This window comes from Procambarus clarkii, chromosome 22, assembly GCF_040958095.1.
Source record: "Procambarus clarkii isolate CNS0578487 chromosome 22, FALCON_Pclarkii_2.0, whole genome shotgun sequence".
Taxonomy (NCBI): Eukaryota; Metazoa; Arthropoda; class Malacostraca; order Decapoda; family Cambaridae; genus Procambarus; species Procambarus clarkii.
The window spans coordinates 18,285,008-18,304,515 of NC_091171.1; the positions used below are offsets into that span (position 1 = coordinate 18,285,008).

At 47.4% G+C, this 19,508-nt stretch overlaps 1 protein-coding gene across 12 annotated transcripts in view; it reads right to left on the reverse strand.

Moving 5' to 3' along the window:
• The window catches only part of LOC123757839 (tyrosine-protein phosphatase non-receptor type 11), a 301,801-nt gene that overhangs the window by 140,751 nt on the left and 141,542 nt on the right, over positions 1–19,508 (reverse strand). Inside the window, exon 2 of one of the 12 annotated variants that reach the window (XM_045741746.2) lies at positions 16,488–16,520. The exons of 7 other annotated variants lie outside the window; for them this stretch is intronic. In XM_045741746.2, the coding sequence (XP_045597702.1) occupies positions 16,488–16,520 (33 nt within the window). Of the gene's footprint in view, positions 1–2,394; positions 3,576–16,487; positions 16,521–19,508 lie in introns of those variants that run through there. 4 more of the 12 variants (XM_069329501.1, XM_045741764.2, XM_069329503.1 and 1 more) reach the window with 4 other exon arrangements.

Genomic DNA, 19,508 nt, shown 5'->3' on the forward strand with positions numbered 1-19,508 from the left:
AATCATACCTGTCCCGCCACACCTACACCACCACCACACCTCTATACTCTCCATTTCCCCTCTCACATTTATTCCTGTCTTTATAAACATCTCACTCTCCTCTTGTTCCCCTCTTTCCGTTGATCACGGTGGACTGGTCGTTCACCTGGAGTTTACCTGGAGAGTGTTTCGGGAGTTCTACTCCCCGAGCCCGGCCAGAGGCCAGGCTCGACTTGTGATAACTTCGTCCAACAGGCTGCTGCTTGGAGCGGCCCGAAGGCCAACGTCCACTACAGCCTGGTTGGTCCGGCACTTCTTGAAAGAACTTATACCAGTGCCTCTTGAAAACGTCCACCTTTGTTCCGGTAATATTTCAAATGCTTGATGGGAGGGTGTTGAACAGCTGTGGACCTCTGATGCTCAGACAGTATTCTCTGACTGTACCTCTGGCACCTCTACTCTTCACTGGTTCTATTCTTCATTTCCTTCCGTATCTTTCTCACCATTATGGTGTTCTTCTACTGTGCAAATTTGGGACCTGACACCCCCCCCCCCCAAATCTTGCATATAAATATTACTTGATGCATCTCTCGTCTCCTTTCCAGAGCGAACATTTTGAGATCTTTACCGCGATCCCAATAATTTAGGTGTTTTATCGTGTGTATTGTGCCGTATGTTCTCTGTATTCCCTTTGTGTCAGAAATCTCTCCTGCTTTGAAGGGGAAAGTGAGTACTGAGGAGTACTCGAGACGGGGCAGCGCCAGTGGGAACATCCACCGCATAGGTTCGAACCCTCATCACTGCTTCTACGGATTTTCTCATTGATTCAGTCACTTTAGCGTAATTAGTGTCTGTGTAGCGATTTAAATAGTATTAGCATGTCTGTGGGGGTCCCTAGATTTGAGCGTTCTCATGACCCATCCTATCGGTCGGGAGCCGAGCGGCCGGCACGAGCCGCTCGGTTAGGTAGGAGCCGATAGGAGCCGGTCGGTCAAGCGGACAGCACGCTGGACTTGTGATCCTTGTGGTCCCGGGGTTGATCCCGGGCGCCGGCGAGAAACAATGGGCAGAGTTTCTTTCACCCTATGCCCCTGTTGCCTAGCAGTAAAATAGGTACCTGGGTGTTAGTCAGCTGTCACGGGTTGCTTCCTGAGGGTGGAGGCCTGGTCGAGGATCGGGCCGCGGGGACACTAAAGCCCCGAAATCATCTCAAGATAACCTCAAGATATCATTTTCCTGGCCGCCACTATATTTACTTGTTATGTTCTCTAAAAGTCAGGTCGTCAGACATCATTATTCCCAGATCTTTTACGTGCTGCTTTCTTTCTATGAGTAAGTGTGACTGTGTTGTGTACCCTGTGTCTCGTGTAACACGGAGCTCTGGGTGGCCACAGTGGCCCCGCTGCACCTCCCGCCCCACTCATGCCATCACTCCGCCTGAACCACAAAACTACTGGACACCTAATGTGTTGTTTCTGTAGTAAGGGAGACAGAAAACAATATAGTATAGACAAGACTGGACACAACAAAGATTATGAGGCAGCGGGGCGCACATTGATGGTCCGGAGATGGCATCACTACATCACCCCCCCCCCCCAACCACACACACACCAGGGCGCTGATGGCTGAGTGGATAGCACGCTGGATACGTAGTCCTGAGACACGGGGTTCAATTTCAGGCGCCGGGGGAAACAAAAAAATGGGCAGTTATTTTCACCCTGTTACCTAGCAGTAAATAGGTACCTGGGAGTTAGACAGCTGTTACGGGCTGCTTCCTGTGTGTACTCACCTATTTGTACTCACCTATTTGTGCTTGCAGGATCGAGCATTGGCTCTTGGATCCCGCCTTTCTAGTCATCGGTTGTTTACAGCAATGACTCCTGTCCCATCTCCCTATCATTTGTATTATTTGTGTGTGTGTGTGTGTGTGTGTGTGAAGAAAAAAATAGTAGTAGTTTGTAGTTGAGTTGAGAGGAGGACCGAAAGAACAGAGCTCAATTCCCACAAGCACAACTAGGTGAATACAACTAGATGAGTACACACACACACACACACACACACACACACACACACACACACACACACACACACACACACACACACACACACACACACACACACACGCACGCACGCACGCGCGCACGCGCTCATCAAGACAGCCGCAGGTAAAACGTTATACGAGAGATGGTGATCTTGGCAGTATTGTATTTAGCCATTGCACAGATCTTTGGTGTAAACATGCTTAGCGACCCGTATGGATGAGTGTTTGGGGGGATGTGTTGGGGAGGGTGTTGGTGGGTGTGTGGGGGAGGGTATGTAGGGGGGCAGGGGTGTGGGGGAAGGTGTGGGCAGGTGTGGGCAAGTGTGTGGGTGTGCTGGAGCTGGCTCACCTGTCACAGACATCACAGTGCTCACCTTTCAAGGGGCTTCATGTGTTGATGGTGTGGCGCGCGTCCAGCGCAGGAGGGCGGCGTGGTGTGTGTGTGTGTGGCGCCGGGGAGCAGCAACACCTCCCCCGCCACAACGCCCGCCGCCACACAACTCTCCACCACACAACTCACTCTCCTCAACAACCCCACCAAACTCAACACTCAACAAATGACACCTCTCAAGTGTTACAGTTGACGATTTATTTGGTAATAAATCCATGTGTGGGGCGCTGTAACAACGAGGGACACACGATGCAGTACAGATACAATCAACCCAAAGATTACACAACAATATGGCTTTGATTGACCATTTAGTCGCCATATGCAGTCACATGTACACCATCCAGCCACGCTCCTCCCTGCAGCGGTCCGCCCAGAAGACACAGTAATTTTAAGGTAGTGTATTTTAAATTAATATTTTCTCATATCAATGAGCATTATTAAATATTTGATTTGGTGTAAAGTTAGGCTAAAATAAGGCGAAGTGTTGAAGGCCTGTTGGCAATTATTTGTATTCGCGAATGTAACCAATCCTCAGGCCAGGTTCGTTAAAGCTGCGGCCGTCTCCTCTCCCCCTCAGTTTTCATCAATTTTCAACCCGTCCTCACACCAAGTCCATTCCGGCCAACGTTCGACCCCAAAGATGCATTCATCAATTTTAACATGGCTGTTCATTCAAAACAGGAATTTTCTCAAATATAAATTAATATTGTTATATATCAGCATACTGTGCATATTTAGGCATTGGTTAGGTTAGGTGTTTGGGCTCTGTTGACGATTATTTGAATTGGTAGTACGTGGGTGAAACATTTACAGCGTTGTGGTTCGAACAGAAGTCATCGGCGAAGCACTGTTCGAGAAATGTTCGAACGTCATCAGCCGAGTCGTGTGTAAAGCGTTTTTTTTTTTTTCATTCGTTAGCAAGAGTCTTGGAAGGCGGATTAACGAGTAGTGGCATTTGTCTAGGAAGAACCCGACTCTGTACTATAACAAAGCCGTCAATATGAGAGAGCACCGGGGGGGGGGGGGGGTATAAGAGGCCGTCAATGTGAGGGATTGTTGAGCAACGACGACGACAACTTGACATAGGCGGGAGTGGTCGTGTTGTCAGCGAGGAGGAGCACGACGACACACCTCTCTTGTGTGTCAGGAGCCCCAGCTGATACTACACGGGATGTGGCCCCCAGCCCCCCCTCACACATCCCGTGCCCCACACACACACACACACACACACACACACACACACACACACACACACACACACAACATGGAGCCCGTATCTTGTCAAGCACGAGACGAAGATGGAAATAGTTCAGAGGTATGCCACTAGGCTAGTCCCAGAACTAAGAGGCGTGAGTTACGAGGACAGGCTGCGTGAGATGCACCTCACGACACTGGAAGACAGAAAAGTAAGGGGACATATGATCACTACCTAGAAAATTCTCCGAGGAATTGACAGGGTAGACAAGGATAAAATGTTTAACACGAGGGATACGCGAACAAGGAGACACAGGTGGAGTCAAAATTAAGTACCCAAATGAGCCACAGGGACGTTAGAAAGAACATTTTCAGTGTCAGAGTAGTTAACAAGTGCTTGGAGCGTAAAGTGGCAAATGGAATTCAATGTGAATAAATGCCATGTTATGGAATGTGGAATCGGATAAAATAGACCACACACAACTTACAAATTACGTGGAAAGGAATTTACAGAATTCTAATAAAGAACGAGACCTAGGGGTGGTTTTAGACATGAAGCTGTCGCCTGAGGAACACAAATAAAATTTGCGTCGCTTTCCAGCTTACCTGCTTGATGGTGTTCTGGAGGTTCTTCTATTTCCCAAGCCCGGCCCGAGGCCAGGCTTGACTTGTGACAGCTCGGTCCAACAGGCTGTTGCTTGGAGCGGCCCGCAGGCCCACATATCCACCACAGCCCGGTTGGTCCGCCACTTCTTGAAGAAAACTATCTAGTTTTCTCTTGAAGATGTCTACGGTTGTTCCGGCAATCTTTCTTATGCACGCTAGGAGGATGTTGAACAACCGCGGACCTCTGATGTTTATACAATGTTCTTTGATTGTGCCTATGGCACCTCTGCTCTTCACTGGTTCTATTCTCCATTTTCTTCCATATCGTTCACTCCAGTACGTTGTTATTTTACTGTGTAGATTTGGGACCTGGCCCTCCAGTATCTTCCAGGTGTATATTACTTGATATCTCTCTCGTCTCCTTTCTAGAGAGTACATTTGGAGAGCTTTGAGACGATCCCAATAATTTAGGTGCTTTATCGCGTCTCTGTGTGCCGTGTATGTTCTCTGTATTCCCTCTATTTCAGCAATCTCTCCTGCTCTGAAGGGGGAAGGTGAGTACTGAGCAGTACTCAAGACGGGACAGCAGAAGTGATTTGAAGAGTACAACCATTGTGATGGGATCCCTGGATTTGAAAGTTCTCGTAATCCATCCTATCATTTTTCTGGCAGACGCAATATTTGCTTGGTTATGCTCCCTAAACGTCGTCGGACATCATTATTCTTAAATCCTTTACATGGTGTTTTCCTACTATGGACAGATTTGATTGTGTTTTGTACCCTGTATTATGTTTAAGGTCCTCATTTTTACCGTACTTGAGCACCTGGAAGTTATCACTGTTAAACATCATGTTATTTTCTGCTGCCCAATCGAAAACTTTATTAATATCTGCTTGTAATTTGTCAGTGTCTTCAGCAGAGGTAATTTTTATGCTGATTTTTTGTGTCATCTACAAAGGATGACACGAAGCTGTGACTTGAATTTGTCTATATCAGATATGAGAATAAGGAACAGCAGTGATGCAAGGACTGTACCCTTAGGTACAGAGCTTTTAAGTGCGCTTGGATTCGATTTTATTCGACTGACTGTTACTCTTTGTGTTCCGTTCGACAGGAAATTGAGTATCCAGCGTCCTGCTTTACCAGTTATTCCCATTGACCTCATTTTGTGTGCTATCACTCCATGGTCATTTTTGTCTAATGCCTTTACAAAGTCTGTTTATGCAACATCTGCATTTTGCTTTTCTTCTAAGCCTTCTGTGATTTTGTCATAGTGGTTGAGTAACTGTGACAGACAGGATTTTCCCGCTCTAAATCCATGTTGTCCTGGGTTGTGTAGTTCATTATTTTCCATAAAAGTAGACATTTGATTCCTAATCACTCTTTCAAACACTTTTATTATGTGTGATGTTAGTGCAACTGGTCTATAATTTTTTGCCAAAGCTTTACTACCCCCCTTGTGCAGAGGAGCTACATCTGCAGATTTAAGTGGTGCTGGTATCTCCCCTGTATCCAGGCTCTTTCTCCATATTACGCTGAGTGCTCTCGCTACTGGTACTTTACATTTCTTTATGAATATTGAATTCCACGAGTCAGGACCAGAGGCTGAGTGCATGGACATGTTGTCAATTTCTCTTTCAAAGTCTTCCGAGTTCATGTTAATATCCGTTATATTATCTGTAGCTTGGATATTATTCATATAGGAGCTATCTGGATCTTCAGCTTTCATGTTGTTTATTGGTGTGCCTCATACATAGCCTCATACTGGCTTCTTAGAATTTCATTAATTTCTTAGTTGTCCTCTGTGTACGTACCTTCGGTTGTAACTAACGGTCCAATACTGGCAGAGTTTTTTTTATTTTGATTTTGCATATGTGAACAAATATTTTGCATTTGTCTTTATCTCTTGTATAGCTTTCTGTTCTAATTCCATTTCCTCAGACTCGTATGATAGCTTCAAAGTTTGCTCTATTTCATCGACTCACTGTTTAGGTTTATTTTCCTTTCTTGTGATAGTCGTGCATTTCTGTTATTTTTCTTCTCCTGTACAGTCGTCTGCGTTCTCTTTCTAGAGTGGTCCTCTGTCTGACCCTCCTCACAGGTACGTGCTTCAGGCAGACCTTGTAAGCTTCAGCTGTCAGTTGAGCTATTCCCTGTGTGGGAGTTTTGTCGCTTAAGACCGTCTCCCATTGAATGGTTGCAAGGTCTATATATATTGTCGATCCTCTTACTGTTGAAATTGAATTGATTGAATACCCCCTTCTCGCTTGTTGGGTCTCTTGGACCTACTACCGTTATTTATGCTAGTTCGCACTTCAATGAGCTTATGGTCTGAGTATATAGTATCTGAGACTGTAATGTCTCTGATTAGTTCATCATTGTTTGCGAATTACAAGTCTATTGTGTTTTCGTTCCTAGTTAGTTCTGAAATTTGTTGATTGAGCGAGAATTTGTCACAGACTCTCAAAAGTTCTCTGACCTGTGGTTGGTTATTTCCCGGGTGGTTCCCTGCTATGATTATTTGTGTTTGCCATTTTCTCCATCTTAGACTTGGTAGATTGAAGTCTCCAAGGAAGATAATATCTGGAGCTGGGTTTGCTAGGTTATCAAGGATGTTCTCTATTTTGTGCATCTGCTCTGTGAATTCCTCAACCGTTGTATCTGATGGTTTATAAATTGAATAATAATTAGGTTCAGTTTTCCTACCTTAATTCCAAGTACCTCTATCACCTCATTGGTTGAGTTTAGTAGTTCTGTGCATACCAGGTCCTCTAATATACAGACCTACTCCTCCATATGACCTAGTTTCTCTATCACATCTATATAAATTAAAATTATGAATCCAGATTTCACTATCCATGTATTTCGTATGAGTTTCCGTGAAAGCCCCAAATACTGAGTTTGACTCTAATAGGAGACCATTTATTAACTTTAGTTCTTGATTTTGACTTTAGGCCTTGTATGTTTGCAAATATGAATCATTTTCCATATTGTGTGTCACTTCTGGTGAGTTTTTAGTAGTCCCTTCTCTACCCTGACCCAGGGTGTGCTCTTCTGGCAATAGTTCATCCAGTTTTGGTAATTGTATTGGGGAGTGTGATAGTTTGTGTGTAGTTGAGGGGTGTGTATGACGAATTGTAGTCCAATCTTGGGCATTTCTCCCTTCCCCATCCCTCACACACACACATCTGCACCCTCAAACACATCTGTGCCATTACACACATCCCGCGCCCCTCACAAACAGGCCGGTTGATCAGGTATCCTTTGGAGGTGTTTATCGAGTTCTCTTTCAATGACCCCGAGAGGTCGGCTAGTTATGCCCATTAGAGGAAGCGTGTTGAAACGCCATATTGAATTTTCTCTCTCTCTCAGTACACCTATTGCAATCTCTGCTGCTTTTCAACGGGGCTATTTTGCACTTCCTGCCATGTCTCCTGGTCTCCAGAGCAGTTATTTCCATGTGCAGATTTAGAACCTATCCATCTAATATTTTCAAAGTATAAATTAATATGTATCTCTCCTACCTGTGCTTTAGGGAATACATATTTAAAACTGTAAGCGATCTCAATAGTTTGGGTGTATTAGTGAGTCGACTCTGGTAAGTTTATGATCACTGCATGTTCTACAGGTCAGCAATTTGTCCAGCTTTTGATGGGACTGTTGGTGTGCAACAATATTTCACCGTAGAAAGTACTAGTGTCTTAAAAAATATGATGATTGGTCTGGCATCTCTTGTTTGAAAGGTTCTCCTTTAATCAACCTGTCATTTTTCTTGCAGTTGTGACAGGTTCTTTATGGTGTTATTTAAAAGTAAGATCTTCCGACATGATTTCTTCGAAATCTTTTATATTGCTTTTTCGTTTTAGAGTGTGACTTGCTGCATTTTATACGTAATTGCAATTTTGATATTTTCGTGTTTTTTTCATAGAGCAGGAGCAGGAACTTATCTTCATTAAACATATTATTCTATGGAAGACCTGATGTACATCAGTTTGGAGGTGTGTCGTGTCCTGTTTACTGATACGAGGATGAGATAAAGTACCTGAGCAAGCACAGTACCCTGGAGGACTGAGCTTTTCACAGTGGATTATCCAAATTTTATTTTGATGACAACACTCTGGGTTATATTCATTAGGAAATTATAAATTTATCTCCTTGCTTTGCCAGTAATTCCTTCTGTGTACATTTTGTACAATAAACCGCATAGTCACATTTGTCAAAGGCTTTCGCAAAACCTGAGTATGTTACACAAGTGTTTGGAGTGTTCCATGGCTCCCAAGGCCATGTCATAGTGGTCTAGGAAGTGTGAGAGGCAGGAGCACCCTGTTCGGAACCCGTGATGCCCGGGGTTATGTACACTGAGTCCATGCATTTTGAGACCTTACTTCTTAGCACTCTTTCAAAGGTTTTGGTGCGATGTGTTATCGGGCTATAATGTTTTTCCTCTGCTGTATTACCTCCTTTGTGTAGTGGCGCTATCTCCGCTGTTTTAAGGATGTCAGGAATAACACCAGTATCTGGGTTCTTTCTCCAAATAATGTTGAGGGATTGTCATAGTGGCTTTTTACAATCGATGATGAATATGGAATTCCAGGAATCAGGACCTGGTGCCGAGTGCATGTACATACTGTCAATGGTTGCTTCAATGACCATTGGGGTTAGGGCGACACCGATACATTATTTTGATTCTTATTTGTTTCTACATTCATAAAGAATTACTTTGGATTAACGATCTTCAGTGTGTTCAGGGGTTTACTGAAACTGAATCGTACTGAAGCCTCAGTATTCTACTCATTTCTTTGTCGCCATCTGTACAAAAATCCATCTCTCGTGTGCAAGGGCCCAATGCTAGATGTAGTTTTTGTTCTAGATTTTGCACAGAATTTTATGTGATTCTTGCAGCTTTAGCTGAATTATCTTCCTACATAGTCTTCATAGTCGTTGTTAAGATAGGCGCGAGGCGTTTGTTCTGTGATTTGTTTTCTTCGCCTATAGGGTGAACACCGTTCCTATTCCAATTGGCATCTTCTCTTTTCATCTTAGTGGTATGTGGCTTGAACATATTCCGAGTGCTATGGTGCTTATTTTTTCGAGGAACTGATTTAGGTTTGCATTTTGTAGCTGTTTTTCTCACCTTACTTATGTCAAGTCATGGTTCAAATTCAGTACGTTTATTGAGACCATAAAATACACCTCAAAGGGATAGAGTAGTTTAGGCTATTTCTACCCCCCTCTACTTCAAGTCCCTCAAGGGGCGCACAAATCCACAAATCACAAAGACAGTTGGTCTATAAACTGCTAAGGATTTGCTTCTGGTGACTTATACAGGATAATAACCACATTTAGGATCTCTCTTGATTATCAGCACATTCACTATATCATTTCTTTATAGCAGCTCAGTGCAGCTGCGCGTGTCTTTGAACAGTCACAAATGACGTCTTGCAGATGTGTGACAGATTTGCCTTAAAACTGCAAATAGTAGAACCAACTAGAAAAGAAAACATGCTGGATTATATTTTTACAAACAACGATGAGGTTATTAGGGACATAATGATAACAAATGCATGGTATTTAGATCACAGCCCAGTCGAAGTTGGGACGAGCATCAACAATAGACGTGCACAGCCACTCTCATATCCAAGGGAAGAAGAATTCATCAAATTCAACTTTAATAACAAACTAGTTAACTGGGAAGAAATAAACCAAGACAATATATGGGAAGCACAGCTAGACAATGCAAACTTAAACCTGTGCTCTGAGATAACAGGCAGAGTCGTACTAAAATATGTCCAGGTCACATACCACTAAGAAAAATGAGAAAATTATGCAAACTGGAAGACACGACAAACATTCCCTCTTTAGGCGAAGAAAACCAATCGCAGAACATCTCAAAGGCTTTATCCCAAGAACGACAAGGAAGATGACCAGACCACACACTAGAAGGTGAAGCGACGACGACGTTTCGGTCCGTCCTGGACCATTCTCAAGTCGATTGAGAATGATTCTCCAACTCTTGATTGTCCACAATTGAATCAACCAACAACTGATTCTCCACAATCGACTTCGAGAATGGTCCAGGACGGACCAAAACGTCGTCGTCCCTTCTCCTTCTAGTGTGTGGTCTGGTCATCATACTTCAGCCACGTTATTGTGACTCATCGCCTACAACAACAAGGAAGGCTGTGTTCAGAAACGGTCAAGCTAACTCCAGGCGAGGCAGAAAGAGCAAAAGACCCTAAGTGAAAAAAAAAGAGAGAGGAATCCAAAATACGTGTTCTAATACGCAAAGTTTACAGCAAAACCTACATCTAACACCGGGCTCCTGCGCAAGGGTGAAGGAACTTTCACACATGGCAACAAAGAAATGAGTGAAATACTGAGGCTTCAGTATGATTGTGTTTTCAGTCAACCCGTGAACACATTGAAGATCAGTGATCCAAACGAATTCTTTATTAATGTAACACCAACATCGAACCATGTACCAGATGGTTCGACGTTGATGTCCTAATCCCACTGGACTTTGAAGTAGCCATAGACGGCATGACCATGCACTCTGCGCCAGGCCTGGGGCCAGATTCACGAAAGCACTTACGCAAGCACTTACGAACGTGTACATCTTTCCTCAATCTTTGACGGCTTTGGTTACATTTATTAAACGGTTTACAAGCATGAAAACTTCCCAATCAACTGTTGTTATTGTTATAAACAGCCTCCTGGTGCTTCGGAGCTCATTAACTGTTTAATAATTGGAAACAAAGCCCCCAAAGATTGAGAAAAGATGTACAGGTTCGTAAGTGCTTGCGTAAGTGCTTTCGTGAATCTGGCCCCTGGACTCTTGAAACTCTATGTTGCTTAAAAATGACAAAACAATCACCATCACGGGCCTTGAATATCTTTTGGAGATGGGGCCTAGATACAGGTGTTAGCCCTGACACACTTAAAACCAGGCAGCCTTGGAAGGGTTTGAAACTACCAGTGATGAGGTTAAGAGGCATCTGTTGGATCTACACGTGCGTGCGTGCGTGCGTGCGTGCGTGCGTGAGTGCGGGGCCGAGGTTGGACGTCTAGGGCATGTCAGCTGTCAAGAGACGCAGTGTGTCACTCACATTATCGCGCCACATGACAAGTCACGTCCTCATATCCGCTTTTCAAGAGTTTGCTGAATACATTGAAGCCACAGTCACTGTGACTACTCATACATGACATGCGGTATTTATATACATAACACTGGATACATTTGATGCACTCTTTGTATACATTGAGGCTAAGACTCCCGACATCACTGGCATCAGCGATACTTGGGGACGAGAGGACCTTATGGAAGGGGGGATATCATCCCAGGATATCATCCCAGGATATCATCCCAGGATATCATCCCAGGATATCATCCTCCTTGTAGAAAAGACAGAACAACAAGAGCAGGCGGGGCAATGCTCTATGTAAAAGGGGACTTGAATGCAACCACCCATGAGGAATTAAACACCATGGGATCCTGAGAATGTGCATGGTGCAACTTACTGGCTCAAAGTGGAGGCACATTAACAGCGGGAGAAGCTACAGGGAAGCCACAGCAACAGCAGAGGACGCTGTTGACCTGCACAATGTGATCAATGCAGCAGCTGAAACTCAACCTTTTAATAACGGGGAGCTTTAATCACAAGTCATTAGAGAAGTCTTTAATGTCTTCTGATCATCAGAAGAGGGCACGATCGATCAAATACAGGTCGGGCAAAAGCTCTTCCCCTTTGCGTGATCACAATATTTTAAGATGGATTACAATAAGAGAAACCCTTGTGCAGGTCCTGGATGATGACATCCTAGAGTACCCTCCGGGAGACCATCAAGGAATGAGAAGCACCATGTCAAAGACTGTCAAAGAGATTATCAAGGAATGAGAAGCACCACGTCAAAGACTGGCAAAGAAAGTACAAGCGCATGGAATAAATGGCAGAGTACTAAAATGAATAAAACAATGTTTAAAACAAAGAGTAAAGGGTCGTCTTAAACGGAAATGATTCTGGAGAAATGTGGTGAGTGGGGTACCGCAAGGGTGCATTTTGGGGTCAACCCTTTTTGTCACAAACATCAGTGATATAGATGAGAATATTACAAACCACAGCATCAAATTTGCAGATGACACTAAGATTTGTGTCAAGTAGGAAGTGACAAAGATACAGAGGCCTTACAAAGACATCTACATGAACTATAAAAGCGGTCAGAAGGCTTTTGATATGGAAAATAGGTGACATTGCATGCGGGGCATAACAGTGCACATCACAACCACCAGAGCAACAACATTACCTTGCAGGAGATTGATGAAGAAAAGGACCTTGGAGACAGACTCCACAACTCGCTCAAAGTTTGATAACAAGTGGGAGCTGCAGTAAAACAAAGCCAATTAAATCCAAGCAATAGTCAGACGTAACATTGATTTCAGAGGGCAGTTACCCAAGTGTATAAAGCTCTCCTGCACCTCCACTTGGGTCAATGTATCCAAGCATGGAGACCTCATCTTCAGAAAGACATATCTGTTTTGGCGAAAGTCCAGCACCAGGAGACAGAAATCCTCCGTGAACTAGGTCGACTCTCATACCAGGAAGGTTGAGGGCCACAGGGCTAGCAACACTGCAGACCAGACATGACACGGCTGATCTCGTCGTATTTTTTAAAATGCTGAACAATTTGGAGGATATTGATCCAGACCACTTCTTCAAAAGGTCAGATGTGACAAACAAGGCGCAACGGTTTCAAGCTCAACAAGTTACAGTGTTGAACAGAAAACAGGAGATGCTTTTCCACCCACAGGGTTATAAACCTATGGAACCCCCTACCCGCCGAAGCCGAGAATGCCAAAATATTACTGCAATTTAAGATTCAAATAGATAAAATCATCAAGACAAATGGGGTGAGCTTTGACCATCCGCCGGCTTCCTGTCCTCGTCGAGGCCACTTGAGAGATAGTGGCCCTCAGGTAAATTTAAATTAAATATGAGTAAATCAACATACGATATTGGTAATATGGGTGTGTTGGGAGATGGGGGGGGAGGGCGGGGGGGTGAGGAGGGGGTGAAGAGGGGGGTGAAGAGGGGGGTGAAGAGGGGGGTGAAGAGGGGGGGTGAAGAGGGGGGTGAAAAGGGGGGGTGAAGAGGGGGGTGAAGAGAGGGGGGGTGAAGAGGGGGGGGTGAAGAGCGGGGGTGAAGAGGGGGGGGGTGAAGAGGGGGGGGGTGAAGAGGGGGTGAAGAGGGGGGGTGAAGAGGGGGGGTGAAGAGGGGGGGGGTGAAGGGGGGGGAAGAGGGGGGGTGAAGAGGGGGGTGAAGAGGGGGGTGAAGAGGGGGGGTGAAGAGGGGGGGTGAAGAGGGGGGTGAAAAGGGGGGGGTGAAGAGGGGGGTGAAGAGGGGGGTGAAGAGCGGGGGTGAAGAGGGGGGGGGGGTAAAGAGGGGGTGAAGAGGGGGGGGGTGAAGGGGGGGGAAGAGGGGGGGGAAGAGGGGGGGGGGAAGAGGGGGGTGAAGAGGGGGGTAAAAACGTGTCATGCCATAAACTATCTAGTTTCCTCTTGAAAATGTCCACGGTTGTTCCGGCAATATTTCTTATGCTCGCTGGGAGGACGTTGAACAACCGCGGACCTCTGATGTTTATACAGTGCTCTCTGATTGTGCCTATGGCACCTCTGCTCTTCACAGGTTCTGTTCTGCATTTTCTTCCATATCGTTCACTCCAGTACGTTGTTATTTTACTGTGTAGATTTGGTACTTGGCCCTCCAGTATTTTCCAGGTGTATATTATTTGATATCTCTCCCGTCGTCTTTCTAGTGAGTACATTTGGAGAGCTTTGAGACGGTCCCAATAATTTAGGTGCTTTATCGTGTCTATGTATTTCCCTCTATTTCAACAATCTCTTCCGCTCTGAAGGGGGAAGTGAGTACTGAGCAGTACTCAAGACGGGACAATACAAGTGACTTGAAGAGTACAACCATTGTGATGGGATCCCTGGATTTGAAAGTTCTCGTAATCCATCCGATCATTTTTCTGGCTGACGCAATATTTGCTTGGTTATGCTCCCTAAACGTTAGGTCGTCGGACATCATTATTCGCAAATCCTTTACATGCTGTTTTCCTGCTTATATTTGATTGTGTTTTGTACCCTGTATTTTGTTTAAGGTTCTTATTTTTAACGTACCTGAGTACCTGGAATTTATCACTGTTAACATCATGTTATTTTCTGAGGTTAAACTGTAGTTAAAATCTCCAGAGTGGCAGAGTGTGAGATATGAATTAAATAAATGCACGACAAGTATTAACAAATTGGATATAGACAATTTGAGATAAAACTCATATTACACACACAACAACAGATGAATATATCTCTGCACAACAAATAATGAGAGGTGGTTTTCTTGGGTGGAGAGTGATGATTGAGGACTTTAATTATGGAGGAAAAGTTCTTAAATATGGAACAAGAAGACGAATTCTGTAACTTAAAAGGATGTATTTTCCAGCATGGTAAGGAAATTACCAGCATGACTGGTAAATAAGGGAAAGAAACAAGAGGTACAAATCAAGGAACTGGTGGAAGAAAAAGATTCATGGAAAATTTGAAATTTGAAAAAATTTGAAAAATTCATGGAAAGACTGATGAATTTGACGAAATTAACAGATAAAAAATGCTAGTATGGAGAACAACTCAGAGTAGCCCTACAGTCTAGCCACAACAGGGAGTTAGACATTTGGGTGCCATAGGCACAATCAGAGAACACTGTATAAACATCAGAGGTCCGCGGTTATTCAACGTCCTCCCAGCGAGCATAAGAAATACTGCCGGAACAACCGTGGACATCTTCAACATAAAACTAGATAGTTTTCTCCAAGGAGTGCTGGACCAACCGGGCTGTGGTGGGTATGTGGGCCTGCGGGCCGCTCCAAGCAACAGCCTGGTGGACCAAACTCTCACAAGTCGAGCCTGGCCTCGGGCCGGGCTAGGGGAGTAGACGAACTCCCAGAACCCCATCAAGCAGGTATGAAGAATATGCTAAGACAAACTTCATCGACAGCTCAAATAGAGGAGGTTAATAGAGGATTGGAAAAGTGCAAAGCGGAAATAAAAGAACATTTGCATAAAGTGTATCAGAGAAAGAAATGATCAATGAAATATGTTTGGAATTCAAAAACAGAAATGAGCAACAAGAAACAGACAACAGAGAAGCAATTAGGAAAGAACTAGTTACCAACAGTAAATACAAAACATTGTAGACAAAAGTCCATACAACTTTGTGAGGACTTGGACAATGTAATACCATCTGGGATAGACAATGTAGCAGAGGAAAAAATTATTGAGAAAATAGTATGTCTAGAAGAAGGTCTCACAAGACAGGCAAATATCTGTGATCTCAACAGGATATCCAAATATGAGAATTAATGGCCCCTTAAGGGGAATATTTAATGGAGTGAAACAACCTACAGAAGTGTATAGGAATGCCAGGAAATGGCAGAATGAGGACCGGGGGGGGGGGGAACTTTGATGGTCATTAAGACAAAACCTCCCAACAAAATACAGAGAAAAACTAAAACTAAACCTTGAAGTGAAACGTCTAGGAATGGGAATTAAAAAATACTTTTTATTTTGTTTTTGTTACAAGGTGACAGGGAACGGGAAGCCTGTGAAATGGTACATAAAAACAAACCAACAAAAAGATTAGAGGAGGTGAGTAAGTGACAAGGGCAGAGGACACGTGTTTCTGAACACTGTATATACTGTACTAACACATATGGAGATACACATATACTAGAGTAAACATTATAATTCAGCTTAAGGTGGCAGGCATTGTCGCACTAACACAGATGAGACCAGAATAAAATAGTTTAAATGAGGTCATATTCCCTAAGGGTTACTACTCTACTCGGAGAGGTGACACAAACATTAGGACAAAATAGATGCTTACAGTCCACCAGCAAGCAACACACGGACACAGGAGGAGGAGGAGGAGGAGCTGGCTGATAAATGGGAGGACCTCATAATGGTATAAGAAAGATTATAGTAAGAGCAAATAAGGATAAATCATAATTGTTGGTACTTGGAGACTTTAACTAAGAAGCAGCAGACCGTCATGGACTGGGAGGCCTATGAAGCAAGACAGTGGGACAGGCAGACTGGTAAACGTCATCCAGGAGACATGTATCAGCACATTAAGCAGGTCACAAGCATGAGGGAAGGGGGATTGTCTAGGACTTCTCAACTTAATATTCAACAGGAAAGAAGAAGAGATATTTGACATTCAGTACCTTACTACAGTGGGAAAGAGCGTCCATGTCCTCCTGGAAATAAAATATGCAATGTGATATCATCTAGAAGAGAATGGGGGGAATTGAATCAGCTGATAAACTGGCTGTCAGGAGAGGACAATATGGGCGAATTTAGCAAATTAGTTAATGAATTTAATTGAAAAGTCTTTGTTGTTAGGCAAGGAAGTAAATGCAACCCAGCCTCCTGGTAGGACAGTAACTATGTGGATGGTCGTATACATATCGATGCTATAGACACAAAGTAGAATTTGGTGCTACAATATATATATATATATATATATATATATATATATATATATATATATATATATATATATATATATATATATATAATATAAAACCCAAACTTAAATACTGCTAGGCCTAGTATAGCACACCTATATGTACTATATGTGATATACTACACTAATACACGCCTCACCCAGCGTGTATTAGGCCAAGGACAGCAAGGTTGGGTCAGGTTGCATTAGTAACATGACTGGAAAACTTTGGGTTTGACCAAATTCAGTAATATGAAAGTCTACTTTGTATTGGTCCATAACGTCCATATTTGTATGATGGTTACATAGTAACATCGTTACTATGTAACGTATCTGACATTATAGGGAAGAAGACAATGTGGTGGGCAGGGGGTGAGGGAGGTGGGCAGGGGGTGAAGGAGGTGGGCAGGGGGTGAGGGAGGTGGGCAGGGGGTGGGGGAGGTGGGCAGGGGTGAGGGAGGTGGGCAGGGGGTGGGGGAGGTGGGCAGGGGGTGGGGGAGGTGGGCAGGGGGTGGGGGAGGTGGGCAGGGGGTGGGGGAGGTGGGCAGGGGGTGAGGGAGGTGGGCAGGGGGTGAGGGAGGTGGGCACGGGGTGAGGGAGGTGGGCAGGGGGTGAGGGAGGTGAGCAATGGGTGAGGGAGGTGGGCAGGGGGTGGGGGAGGTGGGCAGGGGGTGAGGGAGGTGGCCAGGGGGTGGGGGAGGTGGGCAGGGGGTGAGGGAGGTGGGCAGGGGGTGAGGGAGGTGGCCAGGGGGTGGGGGAGGTGGGCAGGGGGTGAGGGAGGTGGGCAGGGGGTGGGGGAGGTGGGCAGGGGGTGAGGGAGGTGGCCAGGGGGTGGGGGAGGTGGGCAGGGGGTGAGGGAGGTGGGCAGGGGGTGAGGGAGGTGGGCAGGGGGTGGGGGAGGTGGGCAGGGGGTGAGGGAGGTGGGCAGGGGGTGAGGGAGGTGGGCACGGGGTGAGGGAGGTGGGCAGGGGGTGAGGGAGGTGAGCAATGGGTGAGGGAGGTGGGCAGGGGGTGGGGGAGGTGGGCAGGGGGTGAGGGAGGTGGGCAGGGGGTGAGGGAGGTGGGCAGGGGGTGAGGGAGGTGGGCAGGGAGTGAGGGAGGTGGGCAGGGGGTGAGGGAGGTGGGCAGGGGGTGAGGGAGGTGGGCAGGGAGTGAGGGAGGTGGACAGGGGGTGAGGGAGGTGGGCAGGGGGTGAGGGAGGTGGGCAGGGAGTGAGGGAGGTGGGCAGGGGGTGAGGGAGGTGGGCAGGGGGTGAGGGAGGTGGGCAGGGGGTGAGGGAGGTGGGCAGGGGGTGAGGGAGGTGGGCAGGGGGTGAGGGAGGTGGGCAGGGGGTGAGGGAGGTGGGCAGGGGGTGAGGGAGGTGAGCAAGGGGTGAGGGAGGTGGGCAGGGGGTGGGGGAGGTGGGCAGGGGGTGAGGGAGGTGGGCAGGGGGTGAGGGAGGTGGGCAGGGGGTGAGGGAGGTGGGCAGGGGGTGAGGGAGGTGGGCAGGGGGTGAGGGAGGTGAGCAAGGGGTGGGGGAGGTGGGCAGGGGGTGGGGGAGGTGGGCAGGGGGTGAGGGAGGTGGGCAGGGGTGAGGGAGGTGGGCAGGGGGTGAGGGAGGTGAGCAGGGGGGTGAGGGAGGTGGGCAGGGGGTGAGGGAGGTGGGCAGGGGGTGAGGGAGGTGGGCAAGGGGTGAGGGAGGTGGGCAGGGGGTGAGGGAGGTGGGCATGGGGGTGAGGGAGGTGGGCAGGGGGTGAGGGAGGTGGGCAAGGGGTGAGGGAGGTGGGCAAGGGGTGAGGGAGGTGAGCAGGGGGGTGAGGGAGGTGGGCAGGGGGTGAGGGAGGTGGGCAGAGGGTGAGGGAGGTGGGCAGGGGGTGAGGGAGGTGGGCAGGGGGGTGAGGGAGGTGGGCAGGGGAGTGAGGGAGGTGGGCAGGGGGGTGAGGGAGGTGGGCAGGGGGTGAGGGAGGTGGGCAGGGGGTGAGGGAGGTGAGCAGGGGGGTGAGGGAGGTGGCCAGGGGGTGAGGGAGGTGGGCAGGGGGTGAGGGAGGTGGGCAGGGGGTGAGGGAGGTGGGCAGGGGGTGAGGGAGGTGGGCAGGGGGTGAGGGAGGTGGGCAAGGGGTGAGGGAGGTGGGCAGGGGGTGAGGGAGGTGGGCATGGGGGTGAGGGAGGTGGGCAGGGGGTGAGGGAGGTGGGCAAGGGGTGAGGGAGGTGGGCAAGGGGTGAGGGAGGTGAGCAGGGGGGTGAGGGAGGTGGGCAGGGGGTGAGGGAGGTGGGCAGAGGGTGAGGGAGGTGGGCAGGGGGTGAGGGAGGTGGGCAGGGGGGTGAGGGAGGTGGGCAGGGGAGTGAGGGAGGTGGGCAGGGGGGTGAGGGAGGTGGGCAGGGGGTGAGGGAGGTGGGCAGGGGGTGAGGGAGGTGAGCAGGGGGGTGAGGGAGGTGGCCAGGGGGTGAGGGAGGTGGGCAGGGGGTGAGGGAGGTGGGCAGGGGGTGAGGGAGGTGGGCAGGGGGTGAGGGAGGTGGGCAGGGGGGTGAGGGAGGTGGGCAGGGGGTGAGGGAGGTGGGCAAGGGGTGAGGGAGGTGGGCAAGGGGTGAGGGAGGTGAGCAGGGGGGTGAGGGAGGTGGGCAGGGGGGTGAGAGAGGTGGGCAGGGGGGTGAGGGAGGTGGGCAGGGGGTGAGGGAGGTGGGCAGAGGGTGAGGGAGGTGGGCAGGGGGTGAGGGAGGTGGGCAGGGGGTGAGGGAGGTGGGCAGGGGGTGAGGGAGGTGG